The 18,536-nt window shown below is 35.8% G+C and overlaps 2 protein-coding genes across 2 annotated transcripts in view; both read right to left on the bottom strand.

Moving 5' to 3' along the window:
- The window catches only part of KIAA2026 (KIAA2026 ortholog), an 88,524-nt gene that overhangs the window by 62,996 nt on the left and 6,992 nt on the right, over positions 1–18,536 (bottom strand). Inside the window, exon 2 of the mRNA XM_025359382.1 lies at positions 4,085–4,285. Within this exon, the coding sequence (XP_025215167.1) occupies positions 4,085–4,285 (201 nt within the window). The remainder of the gene's footprint in view (positions 1–4,084; positions 4,286–18,536) is intronic.
- Positions 15,156–15,681, bottom strand: LOC112607957 (small nuclear ribonucleoprotein G). Its single transcript, XM_025359387.1, has one exon. The coding sequence runs from the start codon at positions 15,623–15,625 to the stop codon at positions 15,395–15,397; it is 231 nt and encodes a 76-aa protein (XP_025215172.1). The 5' UTR covers positions 15,626–15,681; the 3' UTR covers positions 15,156–15,394.

The following is an 18,536-nucleotide window of genomic DNA, read 5'->3' as shown; positions in this document are numbered from 1 at the left end:
AAAAAAAAAAAAAAAAAAAAAAAAAAAAAAAAGGAAAGCATAAGACAACAGCACAAAAGAATGAAAAATGGTATACAGAAGCATACTGTGAAGTGGTATAGCATTAATTGAAACTGACCATGATAAATTAAAGCACATTCTGTAAATCCTACAGAAACTACTTTGAAAAAATAAAACAACGAGGCAGAGCATTATAATAGGCCAACACTGGAGATAAAATGGAATATTAAAGAATGTAAGAAATATTACCAGGGATAAAAAGGGACATAATAAGAAAGAAGTCAATACATCAAAAAACATAAAAGCCATAAATATCTATGCATCTAACAACAGTTTCAAATTACATGAAGCAAAACCTGACAAAACTCAGAGAAGACAAAAGGTTACTGTACTAAAATTTGTATTTCTAGATATACTAGTAACAAATAATTGTAAATGACATTTTAAAATGACTTACAATTGCATAAAAACCATGAAATATGTAGGGAAAAAGGTAACCAAATATGTAAAAAATGTGCACACTGAAAACTACAAAATACAGCTAAGAAAAAAAGAAAACAATTATCCAGAAATTGATAACTTCCATGTAATCTCAATCAACCTTCCCAGGCTTTTTCTGTAGAAATTAACAATATAATTTCAAAATTACACAAAAAGTGAAGGTCCTAGTATACACAAACGAATTTGAAAAAAAAAAACCCATAAAGTTGGAAGACATGCTATTTAATTTGAAGACTTAAAGTTATAGTAATCAAATCAATATAGTGCTAACGTAAAGATACACCTATAGCTAAATGAAACAGAACAAAGTTCAGAAAGACTCACAAATAAATGTTCAATTGCTTTTCAACAAAGATGCAAAGGTAATTCAGTGGTGAAAGAATAGTTTTTTTTTCAACAAATGATACTGAAGGAACTGGCTATCAATATAGAAAAAAGTGAAGTTTTTCCTTAATTCATACCACACACAAAAATTAACTTCAAAAGAATAAACACAATCAGAAAAACTAAAATTTAAAAATTTCTAGGAAAAAAAGGTCCATAACCTTGGGTATGCTAAGATTCCTTAGGTAGGTTCACAAAAACATTTAAAAAATGGATGATTCAAACTTCCAAGACAAAAAAACTTCTCCAAAAACACTGAAAATCAAGGCCATGCACTGAGAAAACACTTGCAAACACATATATCTGACAAAGGGCTTATATCCAGAATACATTAAGAATTCTTGGCTGGGCACGGTGGCTCACACCTGTAATCCCAACACTGTGGGAGGCCAAGGTAGGCGGATTACCTGAGGTCGGGAATTCAAGACCAGCCTGACCAACATGGAGAAACCCCATCTCTACTAAAAATACAGAACTAGCTGGGTGTGGTGGCACACGCCTGTAATCTCAACTACTTGGAAGGCTGAAGCAGGAGAATCGCTTGAACCTGGGAGGCGGAGGTTGCAGTGAGCCAAGATCGCGTCACTGCACTCCAGCCTGGGCAACAACAGAGAAACTCCGTCTCAAAAACAAACAAACAAACAAACAAACAAATTGAATTCTTACAGTTCAATAATAAAATGCATGGGAATGAGAAACAAAAAAGTTAAGATAGGGGTATCTTCTATAACAGAAGTACAGGGAAACTAGATGGCATTTATGGCTAATTCTTAAAAAAAATAAATTGTTGGGTTGTGGGCACATAGGCTTTTTTTTTTTTTAAATTATTATTTTAAGGTCCAGGATATAAGTGCAGGACGTGCAGCTTTGTTACACAGGTAAACATGTGCCATGATGGTTTGCTGCACCTATCAACCCATCACCTAGGTATTAAGTTTAAGTTCAGCATGCATTAGCTATTTATCCTGATGCTCTCCCTCCCCCTACCCCCCTTACAGGCCCCAGTGTGTTCTGTTCCCCTCCCTGTGTCCATGTGCTCTCACTGTTCAGCTCCCACTTATAAGTGAGAACATGTGGTGTTTAGTTTTCTGTTCCTGTGTTAGTTTGCTGAGGATAATGGCTTCCAGCTTCACCCATGTCCCTGCAAATGACATGATCTCATTCCTTTTTATGGCTGCATAGTATTCCAAGGAGTATATGTACCACATTTTCTTTATCCAGTCCATCATTGTTGAGCATTTGGGTTGATTCCATGTCTTTGCTATTGTGAAGAGTACAACAATGAACATAGGCATGCATGTACCTTTATAATACAATTATTTGTATTCTCTGGGTAATATAGCCAGTAATGGAATTGCTGGGTCAAATGGTTCTAGATCTTTGAGGAATCATCATACTGTCTTCCACAATGGCTGAACTAATTTACAACCACACCAACAGTGTAAAAGCCTTCCTATTTCTCCATAGCATAGGCTTTATTTTAATTTTATTTATTCTTTGTTCTATGCTTAAAATATTTTGTAATTTAAAACGTTAACACTAAAAGAGATAGCTTAATTCATATAACTCCATTAAGTTATCATAGTTACTACGATATTTAACAGAGGGTTTTCCTCCCATGGCTTATTCTCCTATGTTTATTTGATGTCAGGGCACACATAGATTGCTTCATATTCATAGTTTCCTACTACCCATTCCTGCTTGGATATGTAAATGTTTTCATTATCATATTAAAGAATTTATTCAAAATGAGTTAACTGCTTTTTCCCCTACCTAGACTCACATTTTCAAGCTCTTCTATTTTCTTCGCTAGTTTTACCATTTTACAAATCACAAAATGGTATACTGCTTAGGAGCACAAGCTCTAGAGTCAGACTGATTGGGTTCCAATCTTGAGTTCACTACTCAAAAACTGTATGACCTTGGGCAAGTTACTTAATCACTCTGTGCCTCAGGATAAATGCTGAATACAAGGAAGGTGCTTAGAGCTAAATCTGGCAAATACTCATGCTCAATAAACATTAGCCATTCTTTTTTTTATCTTAATTGTTTATATGACTACTATTATTACAACTACTTTTTGACTTATCTTTGTCTCTTCCTTTGTTCTCCCTATATCAAGGAAGATATTAAGTCCCATTAATTGTTCTCAGGACAATGTGATCTCTTCCAATTTCTGGTGACCAGTATTGGAGGTGGTGACCAGTAGTGAAGATGCGGACTACTACAGCCTTCCTACAAGCCTTCCTTTTCTTCAATTCTCCCCATTCCAATCTACTGTACACTACTGTCAAGTTAATCTTTACCCCTTTCCATAAGCCCTCCTTTCCCATAGTAGTAGTTCTATGAAGCTCTGCACAAGGAAAAAAAAATACTTCACAGCAGGTTTCCAAATTAATCACTGCTAGAAAAAGTATGATAGTAGAAAGTCTCGAGGCTGAGTTTCAATCCCACAAATTTCAAAGCAAGTTACATTTATTATTACAAGAAGAGCAACAAAATATTACAAATTGCCTCTGACCAGCATTAACAAGTCCTTATAACATTAGTAATCACTCCTAACATAGTTTGCAATTTGATTTAGTACTATAAAAAGAACTAGTCCTTTTTTTTTTTTTGGCCAGTATAGAAACATGAGTGTCACTTACCTCTCTGGGCCCTGGTTCTCTTTTTATAAAATTGAAATGTTATATAAATGCCATCACTCTTATGCTCCCAGACCCTAGAAGCTACCACTAATTGAGTACAACACTTTTTCCTGATGAGCCCAGAGTAAGCACAGTTACCCAGGATATTAACACCAATGGAGGAACAGGCAGAGGTGAATTTATGTCATGCTTGAACTACATACTCTCTGGAGTTTCTCCTGATTTTAAAGGTCTGTGCTTCTGTCCTAAAACTACAGAACTATAGAAAATTCCTCTAATTTAAAACTTATAATTCACTCGAGAACGAATACTACTAGAAATCTAGAAAGCATTCTGAAATATTCTATAGAAATTATTTTTGTATAGCCTTAAAATAAGTGGTTTTAAATTTTAAAATTATATTTTAAACAAATTTTATTGTGATAATTCATTATGAATGCATATTTTTGTAACAGTGCATTTTGGAACACTATTAAAATGGGCCCAGAAATTTGATATGGGCACATAAAAATTATGCAGCTGAAATTATGAAATTTTTTTTTAACGTTTACCTTTTTTCTTCTTTTGCTCTCAGCTGTTCTTCCTGTCTCAAAACTTGAACCATTATAGATTCAAAAACTCCACTTGTCAAGCCTGCCAAACTTCGCGGTGTTGACCGACGCCTTGTTGAAGTACATGCAGTTCCCTTCTCATCCTCCAATCCATAATAGCCTCTAGATGTAACTGCTATCGTTGTCTTTTCTCTCAAGTGCCTTGAAGAAGAATAAGCCAATTCACAAGGTCAAATCTTCTGGATAAGCAATAAACCCCATTAGACAGCAACTTAAGAATCCCTTTTGCTAAATACATAAAAGTATTTAAACCTTACTTAGCATTGTTCTAAATTTTTATCTTCCCTATACAATTTCTCATACTCCTTACGTCATAAAATCAGAGTGATAGTCTCTTCCCTATATTAAAAAAAAAATCTGAGATTCAAGCATTTAAAATACTGACTAAAGCACTACCTCTTTAATGGAAAACAAAGTTTATTGTTTACAATATATTTCATACTACCTATTAGTGGTATGAGAAAATGTACAGAAACATTTGGAAAAAGAAAATGTAAAATGATACATAAACACTTTGAAAAAATTATAAACAGCCAGGTGCAGTGGCTCACGCCTGCAATCCCAGCACTTTGGGAGGCCAAGGCAGGCAGATCACCTGAGGTCCGGAGTTCAAGACCAGCCTGACCAACCTGGAGAAACTCTGGCTCTACTAAAAATACAAAATTAGCTGGGCGTGGTGGCACATGCCTGTAATTCCAGCTACTGGCAGAAGAATCACCTGAACCAGGAGGTGGAGGTTGCTGCGAGCCGAGATCGTGTCACTGCACTCCAGCCTGGGCAACAAGAGAGAAACTCCGTCTCATTAAAAAAAAAGAAAAAAAAAGAATACAAAAATTTGCTAGGCATGGTGGTGAACGCCTGTAGTCCCAATTATTAATATATTAATACTTGGGAGGCTAAGGTGGGAGGACTGATGCTTGGGAGGTTGAGGCTTCAATGAGCTATCATACCACTCGACTCCAGCCTGGGTGACAGAGATCCTGTCTCAAAAAAAAAAAAAAAAAGAAAGAAAGAAAGAAAATTTATATAAATTAAAAGTTGACCCTATAGTTATATTTCCCTGCTTTCCTATAGGCTTTAACATAAAATAGGCTAAAGGTTGATTAAAATGTGAATTTTTTTTGTATTTTTTTGAGAAAGAGACTCTGTCACCCAGGCTGGGGTACAGTGGCATGATCTCAGTTCACTGCAGCCTCAACCTCCCTGGGGTCAGATGATCCTCCCACCTCAGCCTCCTGAGTAGCTGGGACCACAAGCATGTGCCACCATACCTGACTAACTTTTGTAATTTTGTAGAGACAGGGTTTCACCATGTTGCCCAGCCTGGTCTTGAACTCCTGGGCTCAAGCGATCAGCCCACCTTGGCCTCCCAAAGTGCTGGGATTACAGGCGTGAGCCACCCCGCCCAGCCAAACATAAATCTTTATGACGTAAAATATAATAATTGAAGTCCTGTCCTCCTTGGACTATGTCCAGAGTGATTTATTATACTAAGTTAGAATAACTTTATAACAACCTTACCCTCAGTGCCATCTAGGTCCCATGAACCGTATGAGTGTAGGGTTCTACAAAACTGTAGCACCACTATGTGTTTTCTCCGTTATACGGAGATAACACTATAACTAATTCAGCTTTAATTAGGGCATGAATGTTAAACTAGTTTTCCAAAAATACTGAAGAATTTGGGCTCATCTAGCATACCATTTTAGGCTGTGATCCTTCAGTATACAACGGCATACATCTATATGATAGTTAATTGGGCTGGGAGTAAGGAATTGTGGACCCAGGGAAGATAGCTAACTGGCAACAATAGATACTGAATGGGTGTACTCGAATTTGTTTTAGTATAATGTTTTCAGTGGGTGAATTAATTAGCTATGTAATTTTAACTACTTCTTCAATAATGATGAAATATTAATGGACAATATTGCATTGAAAACTAATGACATCTCAGAGGTCACAGTAGGTATGTAGAGCATTGAGGATAAAATCCAGTAAGTACACAGAACACTGGGGATAAGGAAAATTGAGAAAAATGGCAAGTAATAATGGCTAAATTGTTAATATAAAGTCAGAAACCGTATTTTACTCTTTAATTTCAGTTTTATAAGTAGACAAGATGAAGGTATAAACTTTCTAAATCAGTATTTTCTCAGAACGAAGACCAAAGAGAAAGTAATATCCTTTATTACTTATCAGAAATTAACATTTATAAGCTTTGATATTTATTACTCATAATTAAAAGAAAATCCAACCAACCATGATGCTGTTTCTCTCTTACCAACATGTAAAGATTAAAAAGACTGATATTACTCAGTGTTGGAAAGGATGTAAGGAAGGAAAAATTCTTAAACATCATTAGTAAAAGTGTAAACGGGCAGTCTTTCTAGCAGTCAATTTAGTAATAATCATTAAAGTTTAACATGAACATATCCTTTGACCCATCATGCTTCTTGGAATTTAACCTACAGATGTACTTCTACAACTATGACCAAGAACACTCAGAGTATTGCCTGTTATTTTTTAAAAACACTGGAAACATAAATGTTTTTCAATATGAGACAGATTAAATAATGTAATGAACACTACAATATGGAATAGCATCCATCCATTAAAAGGAATCAGGCATATGTATATTTACTCACTGTTAAAGATGTCCATATTATACTCTACACGTAAAAAAAGTTTCTGAACAAAATATATTTTTTAACCCCAAAAGAATTATGTGCACGTGTGTTGTGTATGTGTGTGTATATATATCTCACATGTACAGACACACTACTAGATGCCATATGTGTATTAGTTTTCGTATGATATGTACACATACATCTAGTAGTATATCTCTACATGCATCTAGTAGTGTGTCTACACACGCATGAGTTCAAACTCTCATCTAGACTACTGCAGTTGCTTTGTGACAGGCCTCCTCGCTTCTGCTCTGATATTCCTAGAGTCTATTCATATAGCAACCCAGGTAATCCTTTTAAAAAGCAAATCAGGGCCACATATGGTGGCTCACGCCTGTAATCCCAGCACATTGGGAGGCCAAGGTGGGTTGATCACCTGAGGTCAGGAGTTCCAGACCAGCTTGGCCAATATGGTGAAACCCCATCTCTACTGAAAATACAAGAAGTAGCTGGGCCTGATGGCATGTGCGCCTGTAGTCTAAGCTACTCGGGAGACTGAGGCAGGAGAATCACTTGAACCTAGGAGGCAGAGGATGCAGTGAGCCAAGATCGCACCATTGCACTCCAGCCTGGGCGACAGAGAAAGACTCCATCTCAAAAAAAAAAAAAAAAGAAGAAGCAAATCAGATGCCATCAAATCAGATGCTATTACCTTGCTTTTGCTTTGTCTCCTCCAAAGTCTTCCAGTCAGAATAATCTGAAGTTCTTATGACTTCCAAGACCTAGTATGATATGGCCTTCGCCTGCCTCTCCAGGCCTAATTTTCTGCCACTCTGACCTTAGCTCTTTGTATGTCAGCCACAAAATTCTCCATTTTATTCTCAGTCATACCAACACATCTGCTTCCATGCATCTTTGCACTTGATCTCTCTCCTTTAAGACACTCTTTCTCCAGATACTCATATGGCTATACTCTATCACTTCATTCAAGTCTCTGTCCGAATGCCACAACATCCGAAAGACCTGCCCTAACTACATTATTTAATAAAAGATACCCTATCACTCTCTATTCTTATACTAGTTTCTTTTTCTTCATGTCACTTATCACTACATTGCATTATATAATTACTATTTATTTGGTAATTATCCATCTAACAGAATTAAAGCTCCAGGAGGATAGGAACTTTGTTTTGTTAATGACTGTCACCAGGCCTTCATATTGTGCCCTATATATCTATATGTACATAGAAAGTATTTGGAAGAACACAAGCCTATTTTCCATTTTAAATTCACACATATAATTAAGGTTTAAAAATTTCAGTCATCTATATTGTCCACAGTAAAAGAATCCTGATTAAACATGTTACTATCTACTTGAGTTCCATTAATCAGTGAATAAAATAATATAAAAAAAAAAAAACTTACCTTCCAAATAGGGTTGTCAAATAATCAATGGCCAAATAAACGCACTAAAATAGCTCCCCCATTGCAAAATTCAAGCTTTTTTTCTGTCTATTAGGGAAATCATTTCATGAAATCAATCTGACAATAGTTTGAAAATAATAATATAGTGCCATCCATAAGCAAACACTAAGAAATAATTATGGTTACTTATTGAATTTTATACTTTCTTTCCTCTCCCCCCCCCCTTTTTTTTTATAACACAAAGCATGTAAAGTCTTTTCTGTGTTGATACATTCCAAATTTCAGAATTCAGAGGCTTGATTCTGTTTAAAATTATTACAATAAGTCTTAAAAGAAAGTGAATTGATACTAAGCTTTACTTATAGTTAATATACAAACTGACACTTATTCCCCTATTAAAAATAGATGTTTGAACGCTTTTGCATTATGTGATTTTCTTTTGCTATCAAAAACAATATACATGTGTCATCTATAAAAATTCTATCAGCACACTTAAAACTCGGGGTTATCTAATCTGCTTAAAAATATTCTAAATGAAGCCGGGCGCGGAGGCTCACGCCTGTAATCCCAGCACTTTGGGAGGCCAAGGTGGTAGATCAACTGAGGTCAGGAGTTTGAGACCAGCCTGGGCCAACAGGGTGAAACCCCATCTCTACTAATAACAAAACAATTAGCTGGGCGTGGTGGCACAGGTCTGTAGTCCCAGATACTTGGGAGATTGAGACAGGAGACTTGCTGGAACCTGGGAGGCGGAGGTTGCAGTGAGCTGAGACCTCGCCACTGCACTCCAGCCTGGGTGACACAGCGAGACTCCGTTTCAAAAAAAAAAAATCTAAATGAAGAGTTTCAATCACTTAGTTCACCTATCCAGTTAAAAATATTAAAATGCAACTTTAGCCCTAAGGGTCCTGGCAAGAAATAGATAATATGTAAAAAGATGTGATGTTTATTTAACGAAGGGACTATTTACAAATGTGCAGGCAAGGTTGAGAGAAAATAGGAAGGGACAGTGAAGCACTTTGGGGCTAGCCACAGCAGAGAACTATTTTACCACTCTAAGCCCATTAGGGGGAGGTGAGTGAATAGTTGCTGGAACCCAGAGAGCAGTGACTATAGGAGAGGGCCATAATGATGGAGCACAGTCACGGACAACTTGCAATCCAGCAAAAAGGAAGCTGTAGGAATAAATATGTCTGCCCTCTCAGTCCTCCTGTCAGTCCCTCCTATTGGCTGAACCCAATCAGAAGTCAGAGGTCAAGGCATACCAGTATGATCCTTATAAATCAGCCTTCTGGGGCATAGAGCACAGTGCACAAGGGTGGAAAATGCATTTAGAGGGGCAAATGGAGATTAACAGCACAGCACACCTTAGTATTAGTATTAGTCTTCAAGAGCAACTAATTAAATTAGGAGAGACAGAAAATTTTACTGGGGAATTCGACAAAAAATTTTGCATATTTGATAGATAAGCATCATCCGTCTAAGCTTCTGTCTACATTTATGTATCTTTACAAGCTCTGTGCTACAACAGCCATTGAAACCAAGTATCAGAATAAACATAGCTTAAAACAAGTCTTTCAAATAGCTGTACAGCCAAGTATAAAACCAAGATTCTCAAAACTAAGGAAGCATCACAATGACCTCACCAAAAACAACTTTTTGTACCATCGATAATGTTAAAAATTTTTTAAAATATGCTTATTTGCTCTCTCATTTTAAGTATCTAGTTTAGCTTTTTTTTTTTTTTTTTTTTTTTTGAGACAGAGTCTCGCTCTGTGGCCCAGGCTGGAGTGCGGTGGCGCGATCTCAGCTCACTGCAAGCTCTGCCTCTCGGGTTCACGCCATTCTCCTGCCTCAGCCTCCCGAGTAGCTGGGACTACGGGCACCCGCCACCACGCTGACTAATTTTTTGTATTTTTAGTAGAGACGGAGTTTCACCATGTTGGCCAGGATAGTCTCAATCTCCTGACCTCGTGATCCTCCTGCCTCGGCCTCCCAAAGTGCTGGGATTACAGGCGTGAGCCACCGCACCCAGCCTAGCTTATGTTTTATAACATAAAACATAATAGCAAAGTATCCATATATAATGTATAAATAAATATGCATAATTGAAGGTACATATTGAAAATGTTTGCTGCTTGGGAAGCCAGATCATGAAGGTTTGGAGACCACTGCTCTTATCTGCAGCTATAAACTATCTCATATACAAAATTATTTTCAGAAAAAGAAGCAGCCTTCATACCCACAAAAAAGCATTTATCAAAGACCATTAAACTTACTTTCTACTTGATCTTTACCTTCTACTTTCTCAGTCATTACTCTTATTCCCCCTGAATTTCTTTTTTGTCTTCCTTCAGACCTCCAGTACCTTGTCTGACTCTCATTTGCTGTAACATAATTCAACTTCTTTTAGCTATTCACATAGATAACCAGTTGAGACCCATCAAATACATGACTAACCTCTTATCTTATCTCCCTGGACCAATTATACTTCTGTCTCAGGCATGTAGCCTCTCTCTTACATCTCAGTCAAAAGCCCCTTCAATCCTATACCTCTCCTACTGAGCAGTGTAGGAAAAAATAACCCCCTTGTACTCTGTTGTCTAACCATAACCTCAGCTGGGCTCAACTGTACCTAATATGACTTCTTTGAAGGTGGTCAACTCCTTCTTTCATTCTCCATAACAGCAACTTCAAATGCTATCATTATTCACTTTATTTTATTATTATTATTTTTTTTGTGAGATGGAGTTTCACTCTTACTGCCCAGGCTGGAATGCAATGGTGCCATCTCAGCTCACTGCAACCTCCGCCTCCCTGGTTCCAGTGATTCTCCTGCCTCAGCCTCCTGAGTAGCTGGGATTACAGGCATGCGTCATCATGCCCGGCTAATTTTGTATTTTCAGTAGAGACGGGGTTTCTCCATGTTGGTCAGGCTGGTCTCGAACTCCCAACCTCAGTTGATCCACCTGTCTTGGCCTCTCAAATTGCTGGGATTAGAGGCGTGAGCCACCACGCCGGCCCAAATGCTATCATTATTCAAAAGCTTCATTCCATCACCTCGCAGGTGACTTTGCCCACAACTTATTTCAGAGAAAATGGTAGTTTTTAAGTAAGAGCTCCATTAACTTCCTGCTTCTCAAAAACCAAAATTATCTAAATCCAGGCCCATCCTTACTTTATGTTTCAGTGAAAAATGTGCCTCCAATCCTCTGATGAAAAATGAATCACTACACAGGTCTTCAAAATTTGTATTTCATTAATTATCTTCTGAATCTTCAAACTCTCTTTCTCTACCTGTTAGTTGCTTTAGCATATAAACAAGTCCAAGTTTATATTAAAAACACACTATTCCCCGAGTCACATCTAAACTGCTGATCCAATTCATCTTTCATTCACACCTCAATCTATAATGTGGCATCTGCTTGGAGCTACTCCACTGAAATCCCTCTTCCCAGAGATCTCCCAGTTATGACATGTAAAGGATATTTTTCAGTTCTTATTTTAGTCAACCTTTCTGTACCATCTGGTCACTCTTTTGTTAAGAACTTGAATTGGACTTTGCAGAAAGAACAGTTTTAGATAGATAGGAAAGAGTGAAGACAGAATACTAAATAAAGACAAAAAACATTCATTCATATTATTCAAATATATTTTTCAAAATATTTATTGAGCAACAGGGATTTAGCAAAGAACACCCTAACAATCTGTATATATGGAATGAAAAGTATAAACTTCAAAGATGACTGACATATTCAGGCTGAAACAATGATAACACCACTGGCAAAAATGTGAAAGTCAAAAACAAAAATGGAAAACTGGAAAGGAGATTTGGGTTAGAAATATACTCAGTTTTTAACATCTTGAGATAACAATTGCACAACCAACTGGAAAAGTTCTATGGACAAAAATACAAAACTAAAACTAAAGGCGGGGGGTTCAAGATACTGATTTAGGAATCCTTAGTGGTAAGTAAAGCCATTAAACAACAAAAATAAATAAATAAATATATATAAATAAATATATTTATTCCCCTCCGGAGGAATACATATAGGTAGATAAGATCTTACAGCATAGTTTTAGGAATTATCCATAGTTATTTGCACTGCTATTGAGGCAGTGCAATGGCACAATCTCAGCTCACTGCAACCTCTGCCTCTTGGGTTCAAGCAAGCCTCAGTCTTCCAAGTAGCTAAAATTACAAGCATACACCACTATGCCTGGCTAATTTTTGTATGTTTAGCAGAGTCGGGGTTTCACAGGGTCTCTCACCACATTGGCCAGGCTGGTCTCAAACTCCCGACCTCAGGTGATCTGCCCACCTCGGCCTCTCAAAGTGCTGGGATTATAGGCATGAGCTACCATGCCTGAGCCATGTAACTAATTTTTAAAAAATCATTTTGCTTAGAATATATTTCTTCTGTTTTTCTGAATTTAGGAAAGGCACAAAGGCAAATGCAAAGTTTTTATTTACGAGAAATTGTATTTGAAAAGTGCCTTATCAACCTTGACAAGTTTGATAAGCATTTTTAGTAAGTTAGGGCTGCTCTGCTTAACATATTACTACTGCTACAGCTATTCCTTACCACACAGAACCACTCAGGAGTTCTCAATGCAGGCAGAACAGAAGCTCTCTAGGTCACTAACTCTCATACTGTCTCGATATGCTAATGTTCCCTAGAAGATGCTAAAAATGTAAAGAGTCTGCAAAGTAGGCAGGTAAATAATACCTTGGCTTCCTCTTCCTGGCCAACTCTTCTATTTATCTCCTAAGCATTGATGAGGCTTTAAAGTAGCAGATCGTAAATTTAGGACACTTTAAGATTCAGACAATGGCACAAGGAAGAAAGGCAGGAAAGCTAGAGCAAGTCTTAGCGCCTGCCTACCTGAAATAACAGGTCTTAACAAAGAGATATAGGACTTGGCAAGAGCTAAGGACATAATTAAAATTAGAAGAATGTGGCATGTGGCTATTACAGTGTCCACAGAAAATAAGCAATGCTATCAACTTTTCATCTTTCACTTCATGAATGAGAAGAATACCTTTCTTATTCCCCACAAACTAGTGATTTCTATTGTTTTCCTGCATATTTCTTATGCGAAGTGAACAAAACATGGGTGATGCAAATGTTGATTCCGCTATACTTATTTAAAAGCCACATATCTAATGGAAAAGTAAATACATGACAATAACGGGTTTTTTTTTAGAAGAGGACTCACTATACCAAATATATTAAAATAAATTTTAAAGTCACAATAATAAAGTTTAATATCAGAAGATGAATAGTTAGATCAGCAGCATACCAGAGAAAGTTAGCTCCAAATACACCAGAGACATACTATAAAGAAAAATAGATCCAAATACACCAATAACATATTATAAACATGGTAATTCAAAATAATGGAGAAAGTTGATGTTGCGACAACTGGGTATTTGAGAAAAAAATAAAGCTGGATTTCAACCTCACTTCTTCACCAAAACAAATTTCAGGCAGATCCATCCATCCATTCATTCATTCCTTCATTCAATATTAACTAAGCACTTACAGGTAGTGGGGTAGGTTTGGCAACAACACAGGCAACATTCCTGTCTGCTCTGAGCTTACATGGATAGTAAAGAAGATACACAAAAAGTAAGCAAACACAATACATAATAAATAAGTTCAAACTGTAAGTTACATACTATACATTTTGTAAAGGACAGTCAAGTACACTTACTTAAGTGGTAACAGTAGAAAGAAACAGGCAAGATTTAAAATATACTTTAGAAGTAGGAAGAATCAATGAAAATACTAGTTTTTTGGCTAGAGCAACTTGGTGGATGGTCAAATCTCTAAGACTAAACTTAGTAAAAATAAACAAAAAAACCAAAAGTTCTGTTTTGAACATGTTAAAGTTTGAGATGGCTATTGGACACTCAACTGGATAAAAGAAACTATTAACAGTAGGACTGGCCTCTTAGCAGTAGGAGACCTGGAGACTGGTGAAAGAGGGAGATTTTCTCTTGTACTGTTCTTTTATTGCCACTAGATATACACATTTTAAATTAATAAACTATTACGAATATAAACACTAATCAATGGATTGCTAAAAAGTCTACATATATTAGTTACAATTCAACTATTTTCTTTAGACTCCCATAATATGTATACACAAAATAGTTGTTAATAATCTATATTGCAAATACTGTCAATCCTACCACCACAGGTATCTAAAGGTATCTATTCCTTGAAATCTTTTATGATCCTTTTCTCTCCTGTCTGCTTCTCAGGAGAAAAGACTCCCTTCTCTCAATCCTTACAGCTTTTGTTCATAAGCAACCAAGCATGATGATTAAGTGCTATATAACAAATTCAAACTTTGCATTTAATTTTTTTGTATGTAAATAAATAATACATGTGCATAGATGAGATAAAAAGGGTTTAAATTGTTAATAAAAAATTAAGAGATTTCAGTTATCCTATAATTTATATACTCTTCTCATGAAACTTTTAAAATAAGTCTTGGATATAACTAAGAAACTTTGACTTAAATATTACTATCAATCAAATTCCCTAGCCTGGAATTAATAAGTAGTAGAAATCACTAGCGTACTAGAATTGTATGAAGGATTTAGATAAACTGAAGAACATAAATGGTTCTCATACTTGTCAGTAGTCTGTGGAATACCTTGAAATACTATCATATTTAATAGTTTTTAAATACCTTCTACTAGCAACGTTGTATTTTTTAAGGATTATGTTCTTCTAAGTATTAAATTGTTACAAATACAAATTTGTGTCTAAAAAACTAAGTTGTCAAATTAAGCATATTGATATTGTCAGTATGTTTATAATTTATTAATTACATTTGCCATAATTCTTTTTTTGGTTATTGGCAAAGTTACTAAAACCAACTTGGCAGATTGACTAACTTAAATTGATAAAATTCTGTATTTAACATATATTTTTTTTTTTTTTTCACATTTAATAAGATTCTTCCACTTTAATGCATAAAACCCTTTGATATCAGTGTCAACCAGGAAAATTCATGTTAGAAAAAATTGGAATGAGAGCTAATATTCTATATTCAGAACATTTGAGAAAGCATTTTTGACTATTACAAAAGTTTATTTAACAAAAAGTCTAATATGAAAATGTATATGACCTAATTTCCCTATGGAGAGAGGACATGGGTTTCTCTGCTGAACAGCCATTATTTATACTCGTTCCAAGGCTTCTAACATGATGATACTATTTCCTCGTATTACCACCATTCCAATATTGTTCTGTTGCCCACTAGTTGCCATCTCCACACATTCATCTATCACAAGGTTCATAAAGGGATCAAATCCCCGCAATATTCCTTGGACATGTCTGCCACCATTTAATTTCAATGATAACTTCTTGTCCATAAATTTTTTCAACTCGGGAGGGTGAGCTTTGCTCATGGCGTATACTCCGCGGGCTCACAGACGCCTTGGAACTGAATGCACGGCTTCCCTCAGGCTCCTATTTAACATATTTTTTCCCTGAGAACAGAAGATTGAAATGATTCAAAGAAACAAAACAACTAAGTCTAACAAATTATTTAGAGATGTAAATCTAGCATATTATCTCAATGTGGCAAAATTTCTCTTCTTTCTAGCACTGCTCTAGGATTTCTGCAATATATAAAACTAATTTTTCCTGATACATTTATATATATAATCAAATCTAAAAGAAACAAAGTCAAATGCAATTCTTTTAACTTGGAAGTCAAGAATAAGCAAAGCTGAAAACTAAGGGATGGGAAAAGATCAAATTGAGTCTAGTTTTCTCTTTCTCTAATTCATTTCATCTATGCATCCCTTGTAATTCCCTAGTTTAAAATCCTTCATACAACTCCCTAATACTAGCACAGCATATTAGGCCCTCTGTGATCTGGCTAAATAATCTGGCCCTCACAGTCACACCTGTCACTACTTTTCTATATATAATTACACTCTAGCCAAACTAAACTACTGGCCATTCCCTAGCTACATACAGTAGCTCTTTCTGCCTTTGCACTTTTAGATATGCTATTCTTGTTGCCTGGAATAACCTCTACACCAACTTAGTTCACCCGCTCGTGTCTTTCCATATCCATCTTTGAATATCCCTATAGTGCCTATCAAATAATAAGCACGGTAAATATATGCTAAAAATAATGAACTGAACTTGTCTTACCACATTAACCACATACTACCTTCTATTATGCTTTTGAACACTGTGTCCATCCCTTAAGGGAGGGTATGGTGTCTGTGTTCAATTTTTAACTTATACGGTTTATTCAGAATTGTAAATATTAACTTCCTTTCAGTGGAATACATTTTTAATATAAAAGTAATATGCTTATTGTAGAAAACCTAGGACATACAGAAAAGTTAAAAGAAGAAAATGAAAAATACTTAGGATCTTTCTAGTTAACAATAACTATTAACATTTTCTTGGTTTTCCTGAATCTTTTTTCAAAATGTACCTACTTAATATTCCGACTGTAATGCATGCTTATTTCTTGAATATTCATAGGTCTCAGGTGGAAGACGATATAACAAAGGGTTTGGTGATAGATATTACCACTGGGGCTTATTAGCCTTTCCCAATTAAAAAAAAAATTTTCTGGTAACTTAATATGAATTTTAAGATTCACATTATTATACACGTTCCTGGAAAATGAAAATGGCTATTATTTGTTCTAGGCAACTCTCATCTTACAGAGATAGCCTAAAGATGATCTGAAAGCTAAAATAAAACTATGAAAGGGATGACATCTTCTCTCCAAGATATGATTTTTCTTCCCTGCTCTAGTGTTCTTTGAGAAATAAAAATAAATACAAGGGCACAAATGCAAGGAGAAACAAACTATAAGGCAAAATACATTAGAATCTATTAGGACATCTTTATTGTCTTAATTCTAAATCATTCTCAAATTAATATTTTCAAATGGAAGAACAATCTCTCTAAATAATAGTCTGTAAGTTCAGCATATTTCAAATAATGCCTTTTTACTTATTCCAAAATAAATTCTTTTCAGCTTCATTAACTACCTTTTCTAAATTAAGCATTTCAGCTTTTAATATACATTATACATATTATAATCATAACTGTAATCTTTTTTCTTTTCAGTTTGAAGACATTCAATCCTCACACAAAGCTCTGCCATTGGCTCCCTTGTATTTTTACTAGACTCTGTCCTGAGCAATCTCATTTACTCTATTTATTTATCATCCTTCAGCAAGTTACCCTCTAATTAAACATTTCTAGCCCTTGTCACTATGCTGGGCTCCATATGCACTCTTACAATTCTCAGCTGGATTATCTTCAAATGAATGCCTCCTCTCAGGTCCCCTAAGCATCACCATCAGCTGGGCTCAAATGCTCCTATTCATTTTGGACATCATCTGCTCCTTCACACTCCACATTCAACAGTTTGCCATTTACCACTGATACCTGTTGAATTTACCTCTTTTGTATCCCCATCCACCTTTCTATTCTTACTGTTTATTATCTCTTGATAGAATTAACTCAATAATCTTTTAATTGGTTTTCTTCCCTCATTATCCTTTCACTTCTGCCTTCAAACCTCAAATACTACTAGTAAAATCATCACTTTACTCCCTTAGTTGCAACCTGTGATGGATCTACACTGCCTAGATTCTGAATTCCCTAGCAAGCATTCATGGTACTTTATAATTGGCCCCAGACTATCTTTCTAGACTTAGCTGCCACTACATATCCTCATCATCCTATACTCTAACCACTGGGTATAAGCGGTTCCCCTAAACTACTCTGTACTCTCCTGCCTCCATACTTGAACTTTTAATTATGCCTCCAAACACTTAACTTTTAATTATGTGTTTCTGTTTACCTATCACCTTGAAGGGACAAAGTCATGTTTGTCATTGCATCTACAGGGCTTTACATATTATCTAACACATAACAGTTCAAATAACTGTTCAATGAACTACACATCTTCACCTATCATTATTCTACTCACTCTTCAAAACCTAGCTCAAAAACCATAATCTCTTGAATAAAATATTTTTAATCCCAGCTATCCACTCCCAATAGTTATCCCTCCTCTGCACACTATAATATAGCTTATCACAGTAGTATACATCCTCAAAGTATGCTCCTTGGAACGTGGTCATTCATGAGCTGAACCAAGATTTACCACCTAAAATCCGAAAGTGATTATGTTTTCCCAATTTATAGGGGGGAAAAAACTAAGATACTATATAGAATATCTTCAATTAAGGGTTCCCTCCCATTATTTATTTTAAACCTTTTAGATGTCCTAGCAAAAAAAACATATGATATAATTAAAAATATATTTCAGGA

The sequence above is a fragment of the Theropithecus gelada genome, chromosome 15 (assembly GCF_003255815.1).
Source record: "Theropithecus gelada isolate Dixy chromosome 15, Tgel_1.0, whole genome shotgun sequence".
Taxonomy (NCBI): domain Eukaryota; kingdom Metazoa; phylum Chordata; class Mammalia; order Primates; family Cercopithecidae; genus Theropithecus; species Theropithecus gelada.
Note: the sequence above shows the minus strand (reverse complement) of the source record. Positions and strands in the feature narration are given on the sequence as shown.

Excerpts from the sequence above, each read along its gene's own strand:
- LOC112607957 (XM_025359387.1), bottom strand. The coding sequence starts at position 15,625 with ATGAGCAAAGCTCACCCTCCCGAGTTGAAAAAATTTATGGACAAGAAG.